This window comes from Meleagris gallopavo, chromosome 13 (genome assembly GCF_000146605.3).
Source record: "Meleagris gallopavo isolate NT-WF06-2002-E0010 breed Aviagen turkey brand Nicholas breeding stock chromosome 13, Turkey_5.1, whole genome shotgun sequence".
NCBI classification, from domain to species: Eukaryota; Metazoa; Chordata; class Aves; order Galliformes; family Phasianidae; genus Meleagris; species Meleagris gallopavo.
Genome location: NC_015023.2, coordinates 14,878,706 through 14,898,688, shown reverse-complemented (window position 1 = coordinate 14,898,688; position 19,983 = coordinate 14,878,706). Strand labels below are relative to the sequence as shown.

The window sequence follows — 19,983 nt, the reverse complement described above, 5'->3', positions numbered from 1 at the left end:
CTTCCCATCAGAAGCAAAAGAGAGTCGGAGGCAGGCAGAGTTCACCAGGCTTCGGTGTAACGTACGTCCACTTCTTTCAGGTTGGGCAGTTTGGCCTGTGTGGGGCAAGAGGAGAAAGTCAGAGTTAACAACGTGTGCTCAGGATTCCAGCTCTGCTGCAACAGCAGCAGTGAGCAGAGCCCAGCCCGTATTTCTACTACAAGCACTCAGCTGCAGCTGTGGTTGCAGCGGATCCAAAGCGCACAGCCAGCCTCTGTGCTACATCACTGCCTGGTTCCTCCCTCTGCTTGTTACACAAACACTATTTTTGGTGCCGTGGAGTCATAGAATGGCTTAGGTTGGAAGAAGGGACCTTAAAGATCCCCCCAGTTCCAATCACTGCCATGGGCTGGTTGATAACCACCAGCTCAGGCTGCCCAGGGCCCATCCACAGCCTTGGGCACCTCCAGGGATGAGCAGACATCACTCTGGGCAGTACAAACATCTCACTGCCCTGAGTAAAGAATTTCTTCCCTACACCTCAACTAAATATCCCCCCTCCTAGATCCAAGCCGTTCCCCTTTGTCCTATCACTAGTAGACCACGGTCTCCCTTCCACACCTCCAAAGCACTCTTTGGGTGGCCACTGGCTATTTGTTATCCTCCTACAAGGTGGTGCCGCTTCCTTGCTCCCTGTCCAGATCCCTACAGCTAAGTCTCCAAAACTAAACAAACACATTTAATTAGGCTGAGGCATAATTGAGGAGTTGGAAGTTTCTAGGAGTCGTTATTACCTCACTCCATGATTTATGTGCGCACATATTTTGATAAGAGCTAGTCATAATCCTACAGACACTGCCAGCAAATAATTTTTCAGTTAGGCAATAATGACTTCAGTGGTGGGTGTTTATTTATTGTCTGTTTCAGCCCGCCTGGTACAAACGGGGGTGTCTGTGTGTGCAGTGTGTGTGGTGGGGCAGGGAGGAAATGTCAACCCCGGCTCGTGCCCCAGTGCTCCCACAGACCAAAGGGAGAAGAAGGGAAGATTTGTATCGAAAATGCGTTCTTTGAAGGCCAACTTGTTCTCAACAGACCTGTAACCACACGGCCCAGGGAGAAAAAGCTATTCCCCTCCCTTTGAGCATGTGCAATACTCCCAATAACCACTAATATTAACCTCAGTGAAAGAAGTGTGGGGAGGGAAATGTGACACGTGCCTGTTCTCACAGATTTGTTAAATCTATGCAATTGTCAGGGCTTTGCTTCTTGTCAGTTTTGCTGTTTGCCCTGGCAGTCACTTTCTTGCATTGCTGCTGAGGACTGGGTCATGCAGTACCAGAGCAGAGGGAAGCAGTTTGGAAAATGTGAGCTTCAGCCTCAAGTGAGCAGCAGAGGGGCTCAGAAGCAGGCTAGGGTTGGGCTAGCCTTTCAATAGACTTCCCTCCAGAGCCCTGGACCAAACGCAGCATTGACCCTGATTGTCTGCAAAAGCTTGGCGCCCGATACAAGCTCCATTGTGTGAACCCATCTGCAAGCCAGCTGTTAATTCCAAGGATTTCTTTGCATATACAATTGTGACACAAGTTTTGAAAACTTCATCTTGAAAAATCAGTGCTAGCAACATTGCAACTGAGTCTCTGGAGAAAACCAGGCTCCACAGCCAGAATTGAAGATATACATTTGCAGTGAATTTTGAAAGCAGAGCAGTTTCAGGACTAGCCACAAGTTTGAAGCTCGACCCAAGGCTGTGACCTTTTTGAGTAAACCTGGCACAATCTCAGGTTTCAACACACAAGACAATATAATTTAGAGTTTCATCTTGAGCACTCAGGTTGGTAAGGTAAGAGATGTGACTCATGTAACACCAGAGTGAAGAAAAAGTCCATGGGAAGTCACGAAAGCCAACACATCTCAGTCAATCTTTGCCTGAAACCACCTGGGGCTGTTCCCCTCCCACAGCTGTTCTTGTTCTTTACCATCTCACTGAAGCAGATGTAAATTCATGGTACGAATGATAACACCAGACTTCTTACATCTCACACCCAAAGGAACCAGGCACTTGTGCAGATGTTTCTGCTTAAAGCACAGTTCCAGTCCAAGAGGTGTCAAGATTAACTTGCACCTTCCCCCATGTCTTTCATTCCCTCTTTGCATTGTGAATCAAAGCTTCGCAATGCTGCTCATCAGCATGACTTCTGTTCCTGCTCAGTGTAGAAGATGACTTTGGAGGTGTGCATCAGATTTCCCTCTTTATGCTTCCTCACTGGAAACAACCATTATACTCTTACTTATTAAAATTTATAGCTCTGGCAAAAAAAGAACTTGGCTTTTGCTCCCTATTCTACAGAATACTCATTGACTCAACAGACTAAACACTCCCTGAAACCATCACAGCCAGCAACCTCAGGATGCAGCTTTCAGTGGTCATCCCCCCAAAATAATCCACTCCTTCCTCTTCAGATGATGGCCACCCATGCCACCAGACCAGTGCTCTCTGTGCTGGGCACTACCAACATGCACTTGCCAAGTCTCCTGGGCAAGCCACTGCTCATCTTTAGCAGACAGAAGTCAGAAATACCTTGAGATCTTCATAGGTATCTGCTGAAAGTTTGGTGCTGTTCATGTTTAAACTACACAGGCTCTTCATGGCTAAAAGAGAAAATACACAGATATTCAGGATCATGCTGCCTTTTCTTAAAATATCAGTTTTACAGTAGGCCAAAGCATAAACAAAACATGACTATGTGTCTCAGAAAAAGCTGAATAGGAGTAAAATATAGAACTACAAATGGATAAGCAGCTGCTTGGGCTCTCATCCAGGAAAAAGTCGCTACTTAGGAAGGGCTATTAAGCATATGCTTAAGTCTGCTGACTTCAAAGGAGTTCAAGGAACTTCTCATCATCAGTTTCCTGCACATTATTCTGAGCAGTTCTCAGTGCTCTGCTTGTTGTGCACAGGGGCACGCTGGTCCAGCAGCCCTTCTCCCCCCAACTTACTTCCATTTTGGGCTCCAATACTTAGCAAAATAGTTTCCTAAGAGGAGCTGTAACTACTGGCCTGTCTGGCATGTCTGTGTAAGATCAAGCCTATTAAAGGAGCCCTTTAAACCTAGTAGGAGAGGTTTATAATTCATTGCTGGACATAGGAAAGAGTCTTATTCTGGCACATGACGCAGCATTTGGTACAGAGGGGAATCCTGAATGTTGCTCAGACAACCCCAGTCTGCCTTGCCCTACTTAGCTTTGATATTAAACCACATGAGAACAGCCTGAACCTCACCTCCTCAAAAAGAAGGAGCAAAACATGTCAGAGATGTGGAACCTGCTGCACACAGTCACTAAACTCATTAAAAAGATGGTCTGTGGCTCCTGCCTGGAGCAGGGAGTGTGAAAATGGCTGGGAAGTCCCAGGGCAACAGGTCATATTGTGAGATCGAGACAAATGACATCAATACAGCTAGAGGCAAGAGGGAGAGTACACTCTGGGACAGAAAAAACAAAACCACAAAGCACCACAGCAGGCTCAGACGACAGCGCTCCTTTCCTTGCCTGCAGCCAAGAACTAAAGCTGCTGTCTGAACCATGTGAATTCCCCTGCACCCATGTGGCTTTCAGCTCGCTTTGGTCACTTACAACTAAGGGCCAGCAGCCCAGCATCCGTGACAGGCGTCTCGCACAGGTTGAGCACTTGCAGCATCGTGAGGTGTTCAGACAGGAGCCGCAGCCCTGCGTCTCCGAACTGCAGGGGCAAGCAAAGTTATGTTCAGACAGTGCACGGACATCACTGTGCAGACAACGCACACTCAGAACTGGGGCTGAGCTCAGGTTGTTTACCTGAATCTCCAGCAACAGGAGGGAAAGCAAATAGTTCTATTCGTATCTTGTGGATGGGGAATAGAAAAATTAACTTGTGCACGGTTGCAAATAATTGTTGTGGGTTTGAATATAGGTCTATGTACTCGCTACCCAGTGCTTAACCACAGGACACCATTTAATTAGAGCAGTCCCTCAGAAGTCAGGACTTTGTATGAGAGGGCTCCTACCCAGGCTATACAAGATGGCTATGGCAGTCCCAGCCAGTTCCCAACCACATCACAAAAAGCATAAAAGGCAAGTGGTATTAATTAGTTATTTTGGTCTCAAGAACAATGTCCTATTGATTAGTAATTGTTCTATTGACCCACTTCGTTTCTGCTGGTTCTAAATTCTCGATTAATGGAAACCAGGATATCACAAAATAAAATGGAATCTCAACTCTTTTTTATCACACAAAATGCAGCTCTGTGCCGAGTGAAATCAAACTCAGTTTTCAGATGCAGAAGTTACACTGCTAGGACCAATACGGAGGAGACAGATACAAGATAGTCTGAAAACTTGCAAGGAATCAGATTCTGCTTCTTACTCCCCAGACAAAAAGGGGAAATTTCTGAGGTATAAAAATAGTTAGGAAAACAAGGCAAGATATTTACATGACATTTCAGTGAAAAAAAGTACTGCCTGTTGTGGCTGCACTGGGAACATTCATATTTTCAGTAAGCACTACAAAAAAGTGCTAACAGAAAATGGGGAAAAACTCTTGAGGGGAGATCTCAGAGACCAAAACCAGGAGGGAATTGCAGAAGAACAAATTTACTTTAAAAACTATTTCCATTAACTGCTCAATGATTTATTCAGTTAAGCAGCCCTGTTTTTGCTTACAGAATAACTACATTCTCATTACAGTTTCCTTATATTTATTCATTATTTGAGTTTATTTTCTTGCTGTTTTTGAGGAAATTTTAGTTGACCAACATTCAGGGCCATTCACTACCTACAACACACAGACTGTCTGCTTTGCTTGACACTGTAAGTGCACAGTGATCTTTTTCTGTGTTGGTTTTTTTTTTGTTTTGGCATTCTGAGTGGGTGAAAGCATAAACTCTTCTCCAACAAACAAACAGCAATAGATGTACTGTGAACTACACAGTACCAACAATGCCAAACTGGAGCTTCCAACCCTAGACAAATGCAATCCTTTAATAATTAAAACTAAATTAAAATTTAACATAAAAACTACAAAAAAATGAGTCCTGGGGATAAGACAGACCATTTTTTATAGGCCCTGTAAAAACAGCATGAAGGCAAACTCATTCCAAGCAAACCTCTTCCCACATTTGTCTCATGCTGATGTAACGTAAAATTTCAGAATTAATCAGCACGGGTTCCTGCTCTGAGTTTCAGCCTGCAAAGCACTTACCTGGGTTGACCACAGGTTCAGCTGCTTGAGTGAAGGCAGTTTAATGAGGTGCTCAGCACAAGCACTTGTTACATTGGTAAAGGCCAGGCTGAGATTTTCCAAATTTCCAAAAGATCCCGAGCTCAGCAAGCGGGCCAGGTCTGCATCCTGAAAGCAAACATCAGATTGATGAGCAAGATTATCAACTCCTCAGCCTGCAACCATCTGCAGTGGTGTCACTGCTCCTGCTAACCAGCACGGGTTGCACAGTTCTACCACTTGTTTACAGCAACAGAGAACCACACAGAGAAGTTTCTGTTTGTTGGCAAGCAGCTGAGCTCTTGTGGCAGCATTGCTTCACACTCCCTGGGAAAAATGCATCCAGACAGTAGGACAGAAATTTTCTTGGAGTGTGTATCTTTACGAGGCACCAAGGCATAGTTTCAGAACTCAAAGATGAGCTTCTTAGCTTAATGCAGATGTCACCGCACATTCTAGACTCACACTGAGCTCTCATATGCTACCTGGGTTTCAGTGATGTTGCTCTGGGTTTACAATGCCCTTAAACTGCACCAGAGATGGACCTCTTTCAGAAGTCAGCGTGTAAAATGTAGAACTGCACGTTATTAAGTCTGCTTTTTTAAATGCAAAATCTGGTCCTCAGATCTATATTTTGATTGAATCATACATTCCAAGCCTGTGCACCACTGTAAACCTGACGACCTGCTGCTTGTACTGGCATTGCATGCTGCTGCAAGAACAGCAATGTGCCCTTGCTTGTGTAAACCCCAGTCATGTTGACAGAGCAAGTGGAAGGGCTCCTCTCTTGACTGACCAAAACCACTGTGCCACATGGCAAACATAAATCAAGTGTTTAAATATGGAAAGATAAAGCTTGTTTTTTTTTTATTGGCAAGATTAACTTACTGTGGACTTGGATGGCAGTGTTAACCTCGTGGGACCACCTTTTCTTTGCTGTAAGAGAGAAGATATTTTGGTCAAAGAGATTGCCAAACTACATTTCAGACCAACCGAAGCAGAGTGAGTTTTTCCCTAGAATGAACCCTGATCTGATTTCAAAGCTCCTTGCCAGCTCTTCTACCCCTTCCCTGCTTTTTCTGCACCAACAGACTTTTCCTGTGCCTGCCAGATGCTTCCCTAGGGACTGCAACTAACCACAGCCAGTGGTCTTCATGCCATGGGTCAGCATCTCTGCTTCAGCCTCTGACTGTGCAGCTGATAAAATTATTTTCTTCACTATAAAAAACACGTTCTATTCAGGCTGAAAGCAGGGATTAAAGAGAAGAAATAAGAAAAAAGGAAGAGGAAGACCACGGGTACATTTGCAGATGAAGTGCTAATGAGAGCAGATTTATCTACTGTCTGTGGACCCTGTCTTTAAAATTAGGAAAAATCTGTGATGTGAACTAGACCTCAGAGAAATGTTCCGAATGTCAAAGCATTAAGAAATGCTGGCCAGCACTAGGACCATTTGCTACTCACATATCAAAAGGTGGCAGAATTTGACAAGCTGACTTACAAGATCTTAAGACAGCAAGATTTCACCCCTTTTCTTTCACACAGATTCCAAGCAGCTTACTGAATATCATTCAGAAACGTAGTATGGGATCAGACACTTTAGCAAATATCACACAGCATATACATTCACAATGGGATCCCCTGAATACTGCTCCCATCCTGTTGTTAACCAGGAATTTCACACCCTGCTTGTCTTTCTTTTGTACCTCCATTTCTGGCGAGTACAGACCACAATGTGCTATGGCAATACTGCATGCAGGGTGACATACCAGCTCTTTTAACTCCCTCTGCCTGTCACACAGCTGTTCATACATTCTCTTTCCCACGTCTGTGCTTTCCAGAGTAGAGATGATCTGGAGCTGGGTGTCATTATTATCGATGATGTTGTATTCCAGCATCAAACACAAAATCTAGCAGCAGAATGAAAGAAGAGCAGTCACTGCTTGCATTCATTTTTTTCCAAATATCCTAATTAACCTGGACATGCTAGTTTAAATTACTAGGTACGTTTTTAGAGGATGCATTATTATAGAGGCTAGACTGGGGGGGTGGACCTTAACAACATTTACTGACTTCCCAATACAAGAAACACATTTTTAATTGTAAAGAATGACCTCCAGTCTCTGAAAGTCACCCTATCTATCCTGGCTTCCATTAGTGCTCATTCCTTCTGACCAAGAGGCGCAATTACTTTGCATCAGTGCTGGAAGATGGCTTCATGCCACAGCCCTCATCAGAACAGGTACAATCGATTCGGTATTTCCCAGGTACACTGGCTGAACTGCTGAGTAGCAGATTTGGGATATTATGCATGAGCAGTGGAGCCATGCAGCCAGCCAAGTACTGGATTTTCTGTCCCTAAGAGCTGGGCTTTCTGTACCCATGGAGAGCATATGAAGTGCACCCAACCTACGATGGGGAGAGGTTTGAGAGGCTGAGTGAAAATGGCACGTGGAGCTGAATGCTGCAGCCAGGCACTCTCCATGACTGGGACTGTGCCTGATGCCTCAGAAGCAAGGCAGACCCCAGCAGATGGCTGCAGTGGGACACAGCCTGCACTCTCCATGCTGCCCTTCATTTTCAGCAACGTATGCCTTTGAAGCTATGGAGGGAATAAAAACTTCCCATCTTAATTGCAGTTATTTTTTAATGAAGATAAGTAACATTAAATTGCAAAAAATTATGACTTCTTTCACCTAGTTAATCAATTTCTATTTCCCTTTGGCATTTATTAAGAAACTTCTCTGAAGGAATGCAAAAAATAGTATTTGCTATTAATGCAAGAAAAATAATATGTCCTAGACACTGAAAATACAGTAAGTATTACTTACAGTAAGTAAGTACAGTAAGTAAATAGTTTTGATAAATGCACTTTCTTTCAGTGCAGATGGCAGGACAAGCATTGAGTGTTTAGTCACAGAAAGGTCTCACTGCTCTGAATTCTGATCCCTTGCTGCAGCCTGTGCATTCATTGCCATTTATTTCCCATCATTGTCCCTCCAACTGAATTGCAGCAAACAATCCCTCTGTCCAAAAATTCTTGCACTCACTTCTCATGTAATTCATACTCGGTACAGCAACAATATTTCACAACACAACTGCCTGCTACTGGTGTTTGATATGACAGACTTGAACTCAGCTTCTCCAGTTCCATGGGATCTAATTCTGGAGAAGGCAGTGTGAAACTGAATCTTAATGCTGCTCATAAACCATATGATTACGTATGTTACAGGCTTACCTCTACCATCGTCTGGTTACCCCTCAAGGCCAGCAGCATGCAAGGTCCTAATTTATTTTCAGCCAATGAAAGCAAAAACTTCTTTGTTTTATAGCAAGATCCCATTAGAATATGAACCTATTTGAGAAACAAATAGCTTAAATTAGAGGTGTAAGCCTAAGAAACACATATCTAGAATGGACACTGTTATGCACTCAAACAAACAGAAGTACTTGCGACAAATAAACAAAAGGAGGTCTCACTGTTATTAGGGCTGCAGTTTCTTTGTAGCTGTATAGTGACTAGAAGTCAGTTTCTGAACAAGGTAATGCCTGGAATGATGGGAGGGAGTGGGTAGCTTTCCTCTGCAAAGCAGCCCAGCTGACAGTCTGATAAAATCTCTGCAGGAAACATCGGAGCAGCTGTCCAACTGTCCCCATCCCATCCCTAGCAACATGATGACCCCAGCTCCAGGGGAACCACAGGAGTATTTATTTTCCTTGCTGTTTGCAGCTCAGTTTCTCTGGAAATTCCAGCTGGAAATCAAGGTTTGTAAGGGCTGTATGTAAAAAGGGTGCTGGCAATCTGCAGGCTGAGTGCTAGCCTTGGGTAAGGAGTGGTGATAGATAAAATCATCTCTCAAAGTGAAGAAAAAGGAACTGGTGAGGAAAGGAAGAAGTGCCCACTGAAAATCCAGCAACCCTCAACCCTATGTTCCTGTAAGTCAGAACTTCATTTGCTCTACCTGGGCCATTGTCTTTCTTTCCCTTTTGCTTTATTTGCCCTGAAAGGAAAGACATGCTGAGAAAACCTCCTCAGGAAGACTCCTAGCTGACAGAAATGTTCTGCAGACACTCCTAGCACCAGATAGCACTGGAAGATATCGCATAGTGACACCTATAGCTGAAATACAAAGCTACTCATACAAATCAAAGTCTCATCTCACAAGAGGATGGCAATGTCCTTTCCCATTTTAAAACCCTAGAGATTAATTTCAGAAGACTTTGGGTTCCCAGCTGAAAGTTTCATTTTATGGCCCAGGTGGCTGATTCACCAGCTTGCTGACAGAACACAGTGTATAGTTTCCAGGGACCTGGGTACTAAGAGGTCCATCATGTAGAATACATACCAGTACCCCTCTACAAAAAGCTTGTAAATTATGTTCCTTGGTCCAAAGTATTGCCTAGGCTATGTTCAATACTACTGAAAACACCACAGTCGTTCTATGATGAGGTCCATTTTAAAGAAGATCAAGTGTAGAAGAAGATGTAATTCTTCTTCTTTATGGCTTCACTACCAGCATTACCAAGAAGACCTTTAGAAGAACACCTTTAAGGAAGTGAGCTTCAAGCTAAGAAAGATTTTACTTTATGCAGTCATTAGCATTAAGATTTTTGGAGGTTTTCTTAAGTGATGGAAAATACTGATGCTAAGATTAATTTAAAGCCCATTTCAGAACAGGATGTTTTTCAAATTTTATGATTAGTCATTAGCAGCTCTTTAAGTATTTATCAGCATCTCTGCAAAAGGCACAGAATACTGCATATTAATGTATGTTAGCATTGTGCTTTTTCATGCACACCACCTCCTGATACTTATAAATATCACGGACCACAAAAGCTCTTAGGATAAATGATTTAGTTCTGGACACAGTATTTTTTTTTTTTCCCCAAAACATAAGAAGACATAGAATCAATGAAAACAGATGAACCCTTCTGGGAACAGTCTTTGCCCACTCTCTCACAGGTAACTGATCAATCTGAATTTAAGAGAACAGACATGTCTTAAAATGTTCAGTACGACTTATATATATATATTTTTAAATGCAAGTAAAACCTTTTACTGCCAGTTATGCATTACCTACTTACTGCAAAGAAGTTACTAAACCCATGTTACTGCAGACACGTACCATACTGGCAAACAGCTCTCCATCATCATCACATGCCACTCCTCCAGGGCTGTAGAGCTGGAACCAGCCATCTTTGCCAGCCCGCACACTCAGCAAACATGAGTGGACCTGCCAAAAAGCAAAGACATTGGGAAGGTTACAGACCCTGTCAGTAATCACCAGTGTCTTCCACACTGCACCAATAGAGGTAATCCTGCCAACCTGGGGTCTACTGGAAGTTTCATGGTTAATATCACAATTTACACGTTAGGAAGTTTTCACTCACAGAAACCCTTTTTTTCCACTAGAAAGAAGGAGGGAAGCTATGCCATTGTTAATTGCAAGCCTTTTTTCATTTGCTGTACAGAAATCAAACACAAAATGGGTCTAATCTAGAACAGCTCCTTTTACTTGGAAATAAAAAATGCAACAAAAAAGAAAAAAGAAACAGCCTAGATTTCTGAGCTTCTGCCATTCTCCCCCTGTTCTCCCAGCATGTGTCTACACTTCTGATGTGATACAAATACTGAATGCAGTGGCTGATGCCTTGCTCATTCCAATCATGTACAGTTCTCATTTCTCCTGCTGTAATAAGACTTCTTAGAGTCAGGATGAAGGAAGCCAACACAGAAAACTCAACAGGAATATGTAAGGTGGAAGTTGCACAGAAGAATGGGCACATATAAACTGGTGTACAATCATTTGTCTAAATTTGGCCCACTAGAATGATTACTGTATCTACTCTCACATTCTAACAGAAGTATCACAAGTATCACCATGAAGCTTTTTTCCCCCCCTCTCCCTCCCTCCCTTTTTTTTTTCCCTGAAGGGACACAGAAATTATGTTCTAAATTTTGAGGAGGTGGGGGTAAAGTGCACCCTTACTTGGGCACACAACAATAGAGAGAGATGAAATCCTGATGTCATTCTAAAACAAGAAGGCCTTTCTTATCCAACACAGGTGACTATTGCTCACAAAAGCTGAAACACTGAACACGTTGAGTCTGGGCCATGATGACAATGCAGGCTCCTCACCCACAGTTCAGGGGAGCTTTCTTTCCTTTGTGCTGACACCAAAAATTAATGCAGATGAGAGGTTACCTCTGATTCAGCCAAAGCTCACGTTAAACAAGTTACATGTGTAACTAGGAAGCAGTCAGCCACCAAGAGGCTACAGCTACACACTCATCCCAGTAACGTGCCTCCTACCCACTTTCTCCTGCTGATTTATGAGAATTACGGTCATTTGCACACAATGTAACTTAAAAACAGCTAAGTAAAACCTGTCATTTTTTGAGCTGTATGGATCCATGCATTTTGCTTCCCTTTTTTCATATGGAAGATGAAAAACTGGGAGAGAATCTAGAGACTGGTTGCAGTTTACTGCAGAGCAAGGACATTAACTGAGCTCAGGAAAGAAGGTCACAAATGTATGTTTATACATAAGACAAGAAACCACTCATAGAACAGTATCTCCTGAGTGGGTATTTCTCCCTAGAGCCTCAAGCACAGCAAAAGCACACGTTTAGAAACAGAGTACTTAAGGAAGGATCTTCTGAACGAGATCCCTCCAATTAATGCTCTGGATAAATGGGCAATAAACTTACTTCTTGTCTTGGGTCTTCTGCAAATCTCTGAATCACATATTTCAGCTCTCTACAAAAGAATAAAAAAGAAAAAGAAACGTAAAAGGACAAGTATAGGCAGCTGTTGCTTGCAGTATTCACACAAGTGTCACAGCTCCCTTGGATTACTCTTTACACGATATATATTCATGTACTTTAGAGAGATAAAAGTCAAACTGTTTCCACAGAAGGAAATATGAAGTCTGAAAGTGATTACCAAAAAGAGAGTCTATTCAAAACAGCCTAGAAAGGCTTTCAGAGATGTGCAGTGACAAACTGGTTTGTAAATTCTATCAGAATCCAGTGTCTTTAGTCCTTGGGCTCCTGCTGTCACAGTAAATTACAAAGAAAAGTACATCTTTTTATTGCTAACAGAACATGCTCTCAGCACCACACAGATAACAAACCTCAGAGATACAATTTTGAATAATACATCACTAGTGTTATTGACTAGAACAAGTTTTTTAAATAATTGCTCCCCTTAACAAAACAAACAAGCATCAACTTACTTCGTGAATTTCTCATGTGCAAGTGCCCTGAAATTTAAAACAGAAAGGTATGAGAATTTGGGAAGAGGAAGGGGGAAAAACAAAACAAAACAAAACAAAACACACTTTTCAGTTCATTCCAGATAATAAATGGACTTATTAGACAACTACAACACAAAAGGCAAAAAGAATAATCTTTCAAAAAAAAAATCAGGTAAAGCATTCTTCCATTAACATCAGAGGGACCTTAAGGTCAGAAGGAATCAAACAAAAGACTAACAAAACAGCTATATAATTATAAACAGAATTTTGGCTACCTCCAGCAGCCAGATGAATACTTAAATTGCATTGCAATTAAGGTATGGTCACACCTAATTAACATCATACATCAGGAAAATAATTAATGATCATTCTCTGAAGTGTTTTGCTCATGGTGTTGCTTACAGCTCTCCCAGGGCTCAAATTTAACTTAGGTAAATCATGCCTCTGTTGCCTACTTCCAAGCTCTCGCTGTAGCCCAGGTAACCTGGCACAGAGGACTAGACCTCTCTGATTCAAGACATTAGGTCATTAGGGGATGTGATAAGCCAGCAAATTGTACAATTATAGGTTGTAATGTTTGTCCGTGGAGCTCTGCATTTTATGAACACAACTGCTCATTAACAGGTTTCTGAGGGAGCCAGGCTGATCCATAGGGTAGCTTCTTCACATAATGCAAAGTACAAATGATACAAGTCTCTGTGACGCCAGTAAAGCATCTTCCTCTACTACAACTCTCACTTAGCTCTCCTCCTCACCAGCTCTCCTTCCTTCCTTCCTTGTCTGTTAACCATTTTGTTCTTCAGGGTCCTCTTAAAGAAATGAGGATGGGGAAGACTTCAAGTATCTCCATATCAGTAAATTCAACTCTATATTCTAAACTTATACTTGGGGCACAAAGCTCTTATTACCATCATGTTTTACACTGTGTTTCAATATAAAACAACAGGAATGCAAATAATCAAGTAAATGCTAAGACAGAACAAACTTACTCCTTGGGAAATGGGATAGGTTGAAGCAAGCTGGCCAGGGCTGGTCTCCAGTCATCATAGTCTGACCTGAAAAAGGAACATTTTTCTTAATAAGATAGCATGTATGGAATATGGTTTATCAACAGTTGGTTTGTGGAGTAAAAACTATCTTACTGCAGGCACTAACAACTCTTCTGCTGTAGTGAGACACTGCTCCAAAGATCTGCGGTGACATTTCCCTTTCCATTTTCAGCACATTATCCACTGAGGCACAATAAATCTGGTATTTACAATGACCTCCAGAGAGGTCTTCTTTATGTCAACTTAAAGACATTTGCTGTTTATGAAACCTGTTGACATTTAATCACTAAGTAACACTTTCATCTAAGTTGGTGCAGCAATTATCAGGCCATTGCTATTTACAGCTCTGCTCTGCATTTAATTGGAATTTATTTTCTTTTGCTAGAAGGCATAAGTCCAGTTGTAGAAACAAAGATAATCCCTCATTTTCGACCTACACATACCAAATACAACTTTATGGTCTGATTTATAAAATAATGACATGACATACATCTGGTACTACATTCTTTTGTATGCTTTTACTCAGAACTTTTCTAAAGATTGCTCTGCACATTCACAACTCATTAACCTTTTTCTCCTCCTGCTTCAAAAACACTGTTACTATATTCCTGCACAGCAACATGCAAGAAAAAATGGGCAGCAACCCTGTTACAGGAACCAGAGCTTGAGAGGAGAGGAGAGGAGAGGAGAGGAGAGGAGAGGAGAGGAGAGGAGAGGAGAGGAGAGGAGAGGAGAGGAGAGGGAACATGGCATAAGGGAACAGGTCAGTTTAAACAGGACAGAGCCCTTAGCTCAGCTGAAAGGATATTAGAGAAGGAAGCCAAAATTAAGAGTGAAAGAGGACAGATGGGGATAACCACTGCAGAGGGCTCAGGCCAAAGGACCCCAAAAGGGATGTCTCTGGTGTGTTAGCACCATAGCTGCCAGCTGTGTATTATTCTTTGCTTTCAAAATACAGGATTGCCCTTCTAGGAGGAGCTATCCCTAAGAGGATGCTTGCCTGACATAGGGCAAAGAGAACATCCAGTTTTACAGCACACAGTGGGCAGTGTGAAGCGACCTGGCAGCATATCATCTCTTAGGGAGAAGTACTTTGGAATGGCTGTAGAAGGCAGTTCAGTAGATCCTACAGTGTCCTCTCACTGCTATTACCCTTTGGATTTCAGTTTCAAAAGCTAGCTTATTGGCTGCAGCTTGCTGCAAACTTGGCACAGAAGTATGATGTCTCTTTAGGAAGGAACGAAGCGTAATGTTCTCAAGTGGACGGTACAACTGATAGCATTAGAAACAGACAACATATGCACAGGAACTATTCCAAAATGATGCATTTTTTGCAAAGAGAAGGTTCTAGATGGATGCATATCCAAAAGTCTCATCCACTTTTTCAATGACGTGAAACAGTAACTTCCATAAACTGAAACAGGTTAATACACATGAAATTGGACAGTTCACCAAGGCACATTCATGGACACAAAGACAATTTATGTGCCTGAGCATTCTAATTCTTATGAAGCAACGTACAGAGAAATTTTATTTGAAGGAATAACTGGCATTTAAAAAGTCAATCAGAGAAGCAATTATCGCTTGCCCAAGAGTGGTATGACTCCAGGTTACAAAAATATATAATATCTCATGCAAATAACCAATTCAGAAGAACAACTAGGATCTGATAGTAGCTTATATTAAAAAGGAGATGAGTGCTGTACAAAAGCACTGTGGGGTGAGTTAGCTTTTTGTTCTCACTACTCTACAGAAGTTCCCTGTTCAATGCATGCACTTTTATTTCCCGTGCCATTTGCAACTGATTGCCTTTCAGTAGCTATCTGTAGCAAACAGCCCTGCCCTTTTCACAGGTGCTTTCTCAGACAATTCAAGCATGTAATTTCCCACCCTCCTCCTGAAACTCCTCTGCCAACAGGCTAAGTAAGAACCACAACATCGTGTTGAGGGGTTGTCTCTTCCCGCAGCTGCACTGGTTAAGTGACCAGAAATGAGTTTAGGGACAAGGCTTGAGCTTTAAGGCAGTCAGGCCAGCAGCTGAGGAGGCACTGGCAAGGCAAAAATCTCAGTGCTGGTTCTTCTCAAAACACTAAACAAATAACAGTTGAGAGTCTTGGCTATGTCCCCTGATAAATAAAACTTGTTTATTTTCCTCTTGTTATCTTTAGCATTGGAGAGACCAAAGCATATTGCATGTCAAGCTACAGTAATCCAAAAAAAGAAACTTCATGCCTATGCCAGTTGGTCTAAAAGCCATTTGAGGCCATCAAAAATTTTGTCCTCTGGTTTAAATTAGGAGTAACTCTGAATTACACCTACCTACAGCGAGCACTGATCGCTGAATCACATAGTTCTTTCCAGAGGCAAGAACCCCATTACCCACTCAAATTATTGAATCATAAAGGTTGGAAAAGACCACTAAGATCATCTAGTCCAACCATCATTAGATGCTAAACAGTGAAGATGATCAATTTTGTCTGGTGCCTCCAAGCAGCCCAACACGAGGCAGGACTTCATTACATGGAGCCATTTTTCCCACTTTGCCTGTGTAAAGTGAATGTCACGAAACACCTGCAGCAGTGCTGAGCTAGCACCTCTAAGACGAGCTCTCTTGCGAATGGGCTTCAGCTCCTGAGTTTGTGTCCTCAAGGAACTGACAAATCTAATGAACCCATTCTATTATTATCATTATTGTTTGAATATTCCTCCTAAAATAGCACCTGATTTCCCTTCAAAAACGACAGGGTTTTTTTGTTCCATGTAATGCAAAGAACTTCATGGGCAGAATTTTGAGCAGGAGAGACCCAAATGTCAAAAGGTTGCATGAGAAAATTCAAAAGGTGCTCAAGGTGTTTCATATCACGGGAAATAAAGCATCCACAAATCTCTCCTGAGATGCACTTTGAGGCTTAGCTCCTGCGACATCTCAGTTTAAGTGTTACACCACTAAAATTCCTCCCTGAGCAATCTGAAGAACCGTGATTAGTAATAATGGGAGCCAATCAATTTTTCCTGGCTGCTCTTCAAAGGAACTTGCAACAAGCAGAAAAAAAGCTGCTTTGTAATAGAGCAACGCTGCCGACAGAATTGGAAAGCATCACTCTGATGAGAGCTGGGAGTTACGTGCTGCATCCATTTGCAGAGCAAAGCCTGTGAGAACCAACCACTGCGTATCTTTCTAGCAGAAGAAAGGAAGAAAACTGTCTCTTGTGAAAAATACAGAACTTGGTCACATGAGTGGGACCTGAACAAAAAATCTACACAACCTGTAATCCCTTCAATCTATGCTAGGAAACATGAAACAAACACAGCACAAGAATAAAACTAAACTACTTATTAAAAGCCTACGGTGTTTCTCCTCCTCCCACCTATTCCCTTTTCAAAAACACTTTCTTTCTGTCTGCGCTCATCTCATCTGAGTTTTCCTTTCATTTCAGACGGCTGCCTCTTTTGTCTTCTTTTTGGGCCCATTCAGAGCTCCAGCACACAGCAGAGGTGTTTGAAGCAGTGAGGGGAGGGCCATGGTTTGCCCCAGCTGAGGAGCCTGGCCCTAAGGCTGCACAGAAGGGGATGGAGCACAGAGATATGGGGAGGGCTTGGAGAACAAAGTCCCCTTACAGCCCCTCAGTGGGTGCCAAGTTGCACAGAGCTCAAACTCCATGACTGGGCTTACAAACAGCCCTTCTGAAGGGACAGGCCGCAGCCTTGGCCAACCTGCCATGGCCTAATCCCCCTCCACAGTGATTTCGCCTTCGGGCCATCGTTGCTATCGGCCTGTCGACATAATACATTTTCTTTGCCAGGGATCACCTTTCACCAAAATGAAAACCTGCCCATATGTCATGTGCAGCACAAACAATCCAAAACATATTAGCAGCCCAGGGCAACCCTGATAAACATGACATAAGAGAATCCTCTTGGGATATGCAGAGCATGCCCCTGACCTATTGGGGAATGCAGAGAAGGCAGGGGAAGCTCCGGCAGACACTTGCATTTGGAAAGCTGTCAGTCTTATCGCCCGGAGACGGCAAGCCCCAAATTCTCTTTGTTTTTAGAGCATTATAAGGACACAAGGAGCATCTATGCAGAAATAGCTCATTTCTCTAGATCAAACGGCTTGGCAAGATCAAATATCTTTTAGGCAACTTCTTTGTTACCCGACAGTAAAAAGATGGCCAAGTCCTCCAACACGTGTGCTCCTGGGTCCAGCTCCTCTGAATCACACTGCATGAGGCTGAGCTCAGGCCTGGGGCAGGCAAACAGCCCCATGGGCCCTCTGTTGGGTACAGCACCAAGTGCCATCTGGAGCTCTTCAGACCACATCAGGTTTTGACGCTAATACTCCATAGAAGAGGACACACAGCCTTGTTTACCACAAACTTCTCTGACCACAGATACGATGTTCAAGCCTCAGTTTGACTGTATACGAAATTCCCTAATGCATAGAAACATTAACATTCAAGTAAGGAGCTGGGCAATGCTAAGCAGCTCTTAGATCCCCAGATTCAATATGATGCACGGAAAGATTTCAATTAATTTAGTGCATTTTCTAAGCACCAATTTAAGACCGTAGCATTCAGGCTGGCATCAATAACCTTATCAGAATCCAGACTGCATTAGGGGATATTGACACAGGAGTTTGATCCACTTCTGAGTGCAGGATAAAAATACTATGTTCCACTAGAGACTGTCCTTCCTCTGCCAACATCTTTCAATCCATGATTTCATGTTTTCCTGTAGTATGCAATAGTTGTATATTGTTACTCAACCATATTACAAAAGGTTCAAAGATATTTCCAGTGCTATGAAAACAGCCAAACAGCTGAATGCTCTAATCTGCACATTCAGCCTCCTGTGCAAAAAGTGAGGTCTTACAGTGGCTATTAAATAATTGCTGTTACATTTTAATCACTATTAGAAGCTTTTTATTCAAAAGTATGTATCACGTAGGCGTTAGGTGAACAATAAAAAGTCCTCTGCTGAAGAAAACTGTTAAGAATTCTCATTTGCTAGACTTTCAATAATTAAAATCTGCCTAAATAAATTACTCCCTGCTGCCCTAAGTTAATTATGCAAAAAAGATACCATTGTTGGTGACTCTCTTGTTTTAATGATGTTATTGAGTCAGACACCTAAAAGAACAATTAAATTCAATGCTAAGCAACTTATTTATGTTTGGCTTACCACTGTTATTAATAAGAACATTATTTTAGTGGCTGCCCGCTGAGAGCTCAGCTCCTGGATAGCTGTTGTTTTCATAATGAATGTTTTCTTCCTATTGGCATGATCTCCAACTCCCTTTCTTCAAATTCTCCATTTTTCAAAGTACAGTAACAGTACTTAGTACCTCAGAAAGGCTTTGTTCAAGAAGAGCTTGGGCATGAAAAAAAATCAGCATCATAACAGGATTGTCTGGCATTTCTGTCAGTAAGTACTAGCCCTTCCACAGTGCTTTTCCAACGCTATATTTAGTTTACCATTATATTACAAATAAAGAAAATGATGCACATGAGAAAAGCAACTCATCTAAGATCTCCCAGTAAGCCAGCAGCAGAATCACGAGTGGAACTCATTTCTGCATCAATGTTTTTGGGACCAAAAATAAAAAATAAATCAAAGGATGAACAAGAATGGAAGGGAACCTAAATCAGTGGGACTGTGACAATATATACCAGCCGTGGTTCTGGCTTAGACACTGCCTTGTATTTTTACAGGTTGTGATTTCTTAAGCAGGGTGTGGGTTCCGGCAAGGCAGTCTAAGGGAAGTTGCACCAATTGTGATTGTGAAAATAAAATAATAAAAAAATAAAAACAGATTAAAAATTGTTTTAAGGTACAGAATGAAATAAAAAGTTCTTTGTGCAAGAAGTAATATGGGAATGGAGACCTGGCATATCAAACTTTTAAAATTTAGAGAGACTGTGAGGACGAAAATGCCTGTTCACAAATTTGTTTGTAAGTATGTGTCAGCTGCGTGATGAAACCAGAACCATCAATGCTTAATGAGTCAGCATCCAAGCCAGCATCAGGACTGAAAGGGTTCATAGTGTTTATGGAAAACATCTAGAGTCATGGGGACAGGAATAAATACACAACATGTTTAATGCAGCACCTGGGTCTTGGTGCATGAAGACTTAGAAACCATTAGATAGAGGAAAGACAGATGCCGTGCAATTCTAAATGCTAACATTTTAGGTGAAGGTAGAGATGAAGGTAGAGAATAGGGTAAGGAAACAAAAATTATCCTTCAGCAGCCCCCTGCTCAAGAATCTAATGGGAACGGTATCTTGGATTCACTTTTCCTGTCTCCAACTCTGTTTGTCCTTACAAATGTATTTGCAAGACAGCTCAACAGTGAGTGATTACATTAAAATTGGTGTTAAATATTCTGAAAATACTGAAATGTGGGAAAAAAAAAGTTTCACAAAATTCTTCATTACA

At 42.1% G+C, this 19,983-nt stretch overlaps 1 protein-coding gene across 1 annotated transcript in view; it reads right to left on the bottom strand.

Moving 5' to 3' along the window:
* The window catches only part of CMIP (c-Maf inducing protein), a 60,885-nt gene continuing 40,902 nt past the window's right edge, over positions 1 to 19,983 (bottom strand). The window contains exons 12-22 of the mRNA XM_031555414.1: positions 13,483 to 13,548; positions 12,473 to 12,499; positions 11,946 to 11,994; positions 10,360 to 10,467; positions 8,472 to 8,588; positions 7,003 to 7,143; positions 6,122 to 6,169; positions 5,216 to 5,362; positions 3,613 to 3,718; positions 2,558 to 2,628; positions 1 to 95 (exon numbers count right to left, since the gene is read on the bottom strand). Of these exons, the coding sequence (XP_031411274.1) occupies positions 42 to 95; positions 2,558 to 2,628; positions 3,613 to 3,718; positions 5,216 to 5,362; positions 6,122 to 6,169; positions 7,003 to 7,143; positions 8,472 to 8,588; positions 10,360 to 10,467; positions 11,946 to 11,994; positions 12,473 to 12,499; positions 13,483 to 13,548 (934 nt within the window). The 3' untranslated portion in view covers positions 1 to 41. The remainder of the gene's footprint in view (positions 96 to 2,557; positions 2,629 to 3,612; positions 3,719 to 5,215; positions 5,363 to 6,121; positions 6,170 to 7,002; positions 7,144 to 8,471; positions 8,589 to 10,359; positions 10,468 to 11,945; positions 11,995 to 12,472; positions 12,500 to 13,482; positions 13,549 to 19,983) is intronic.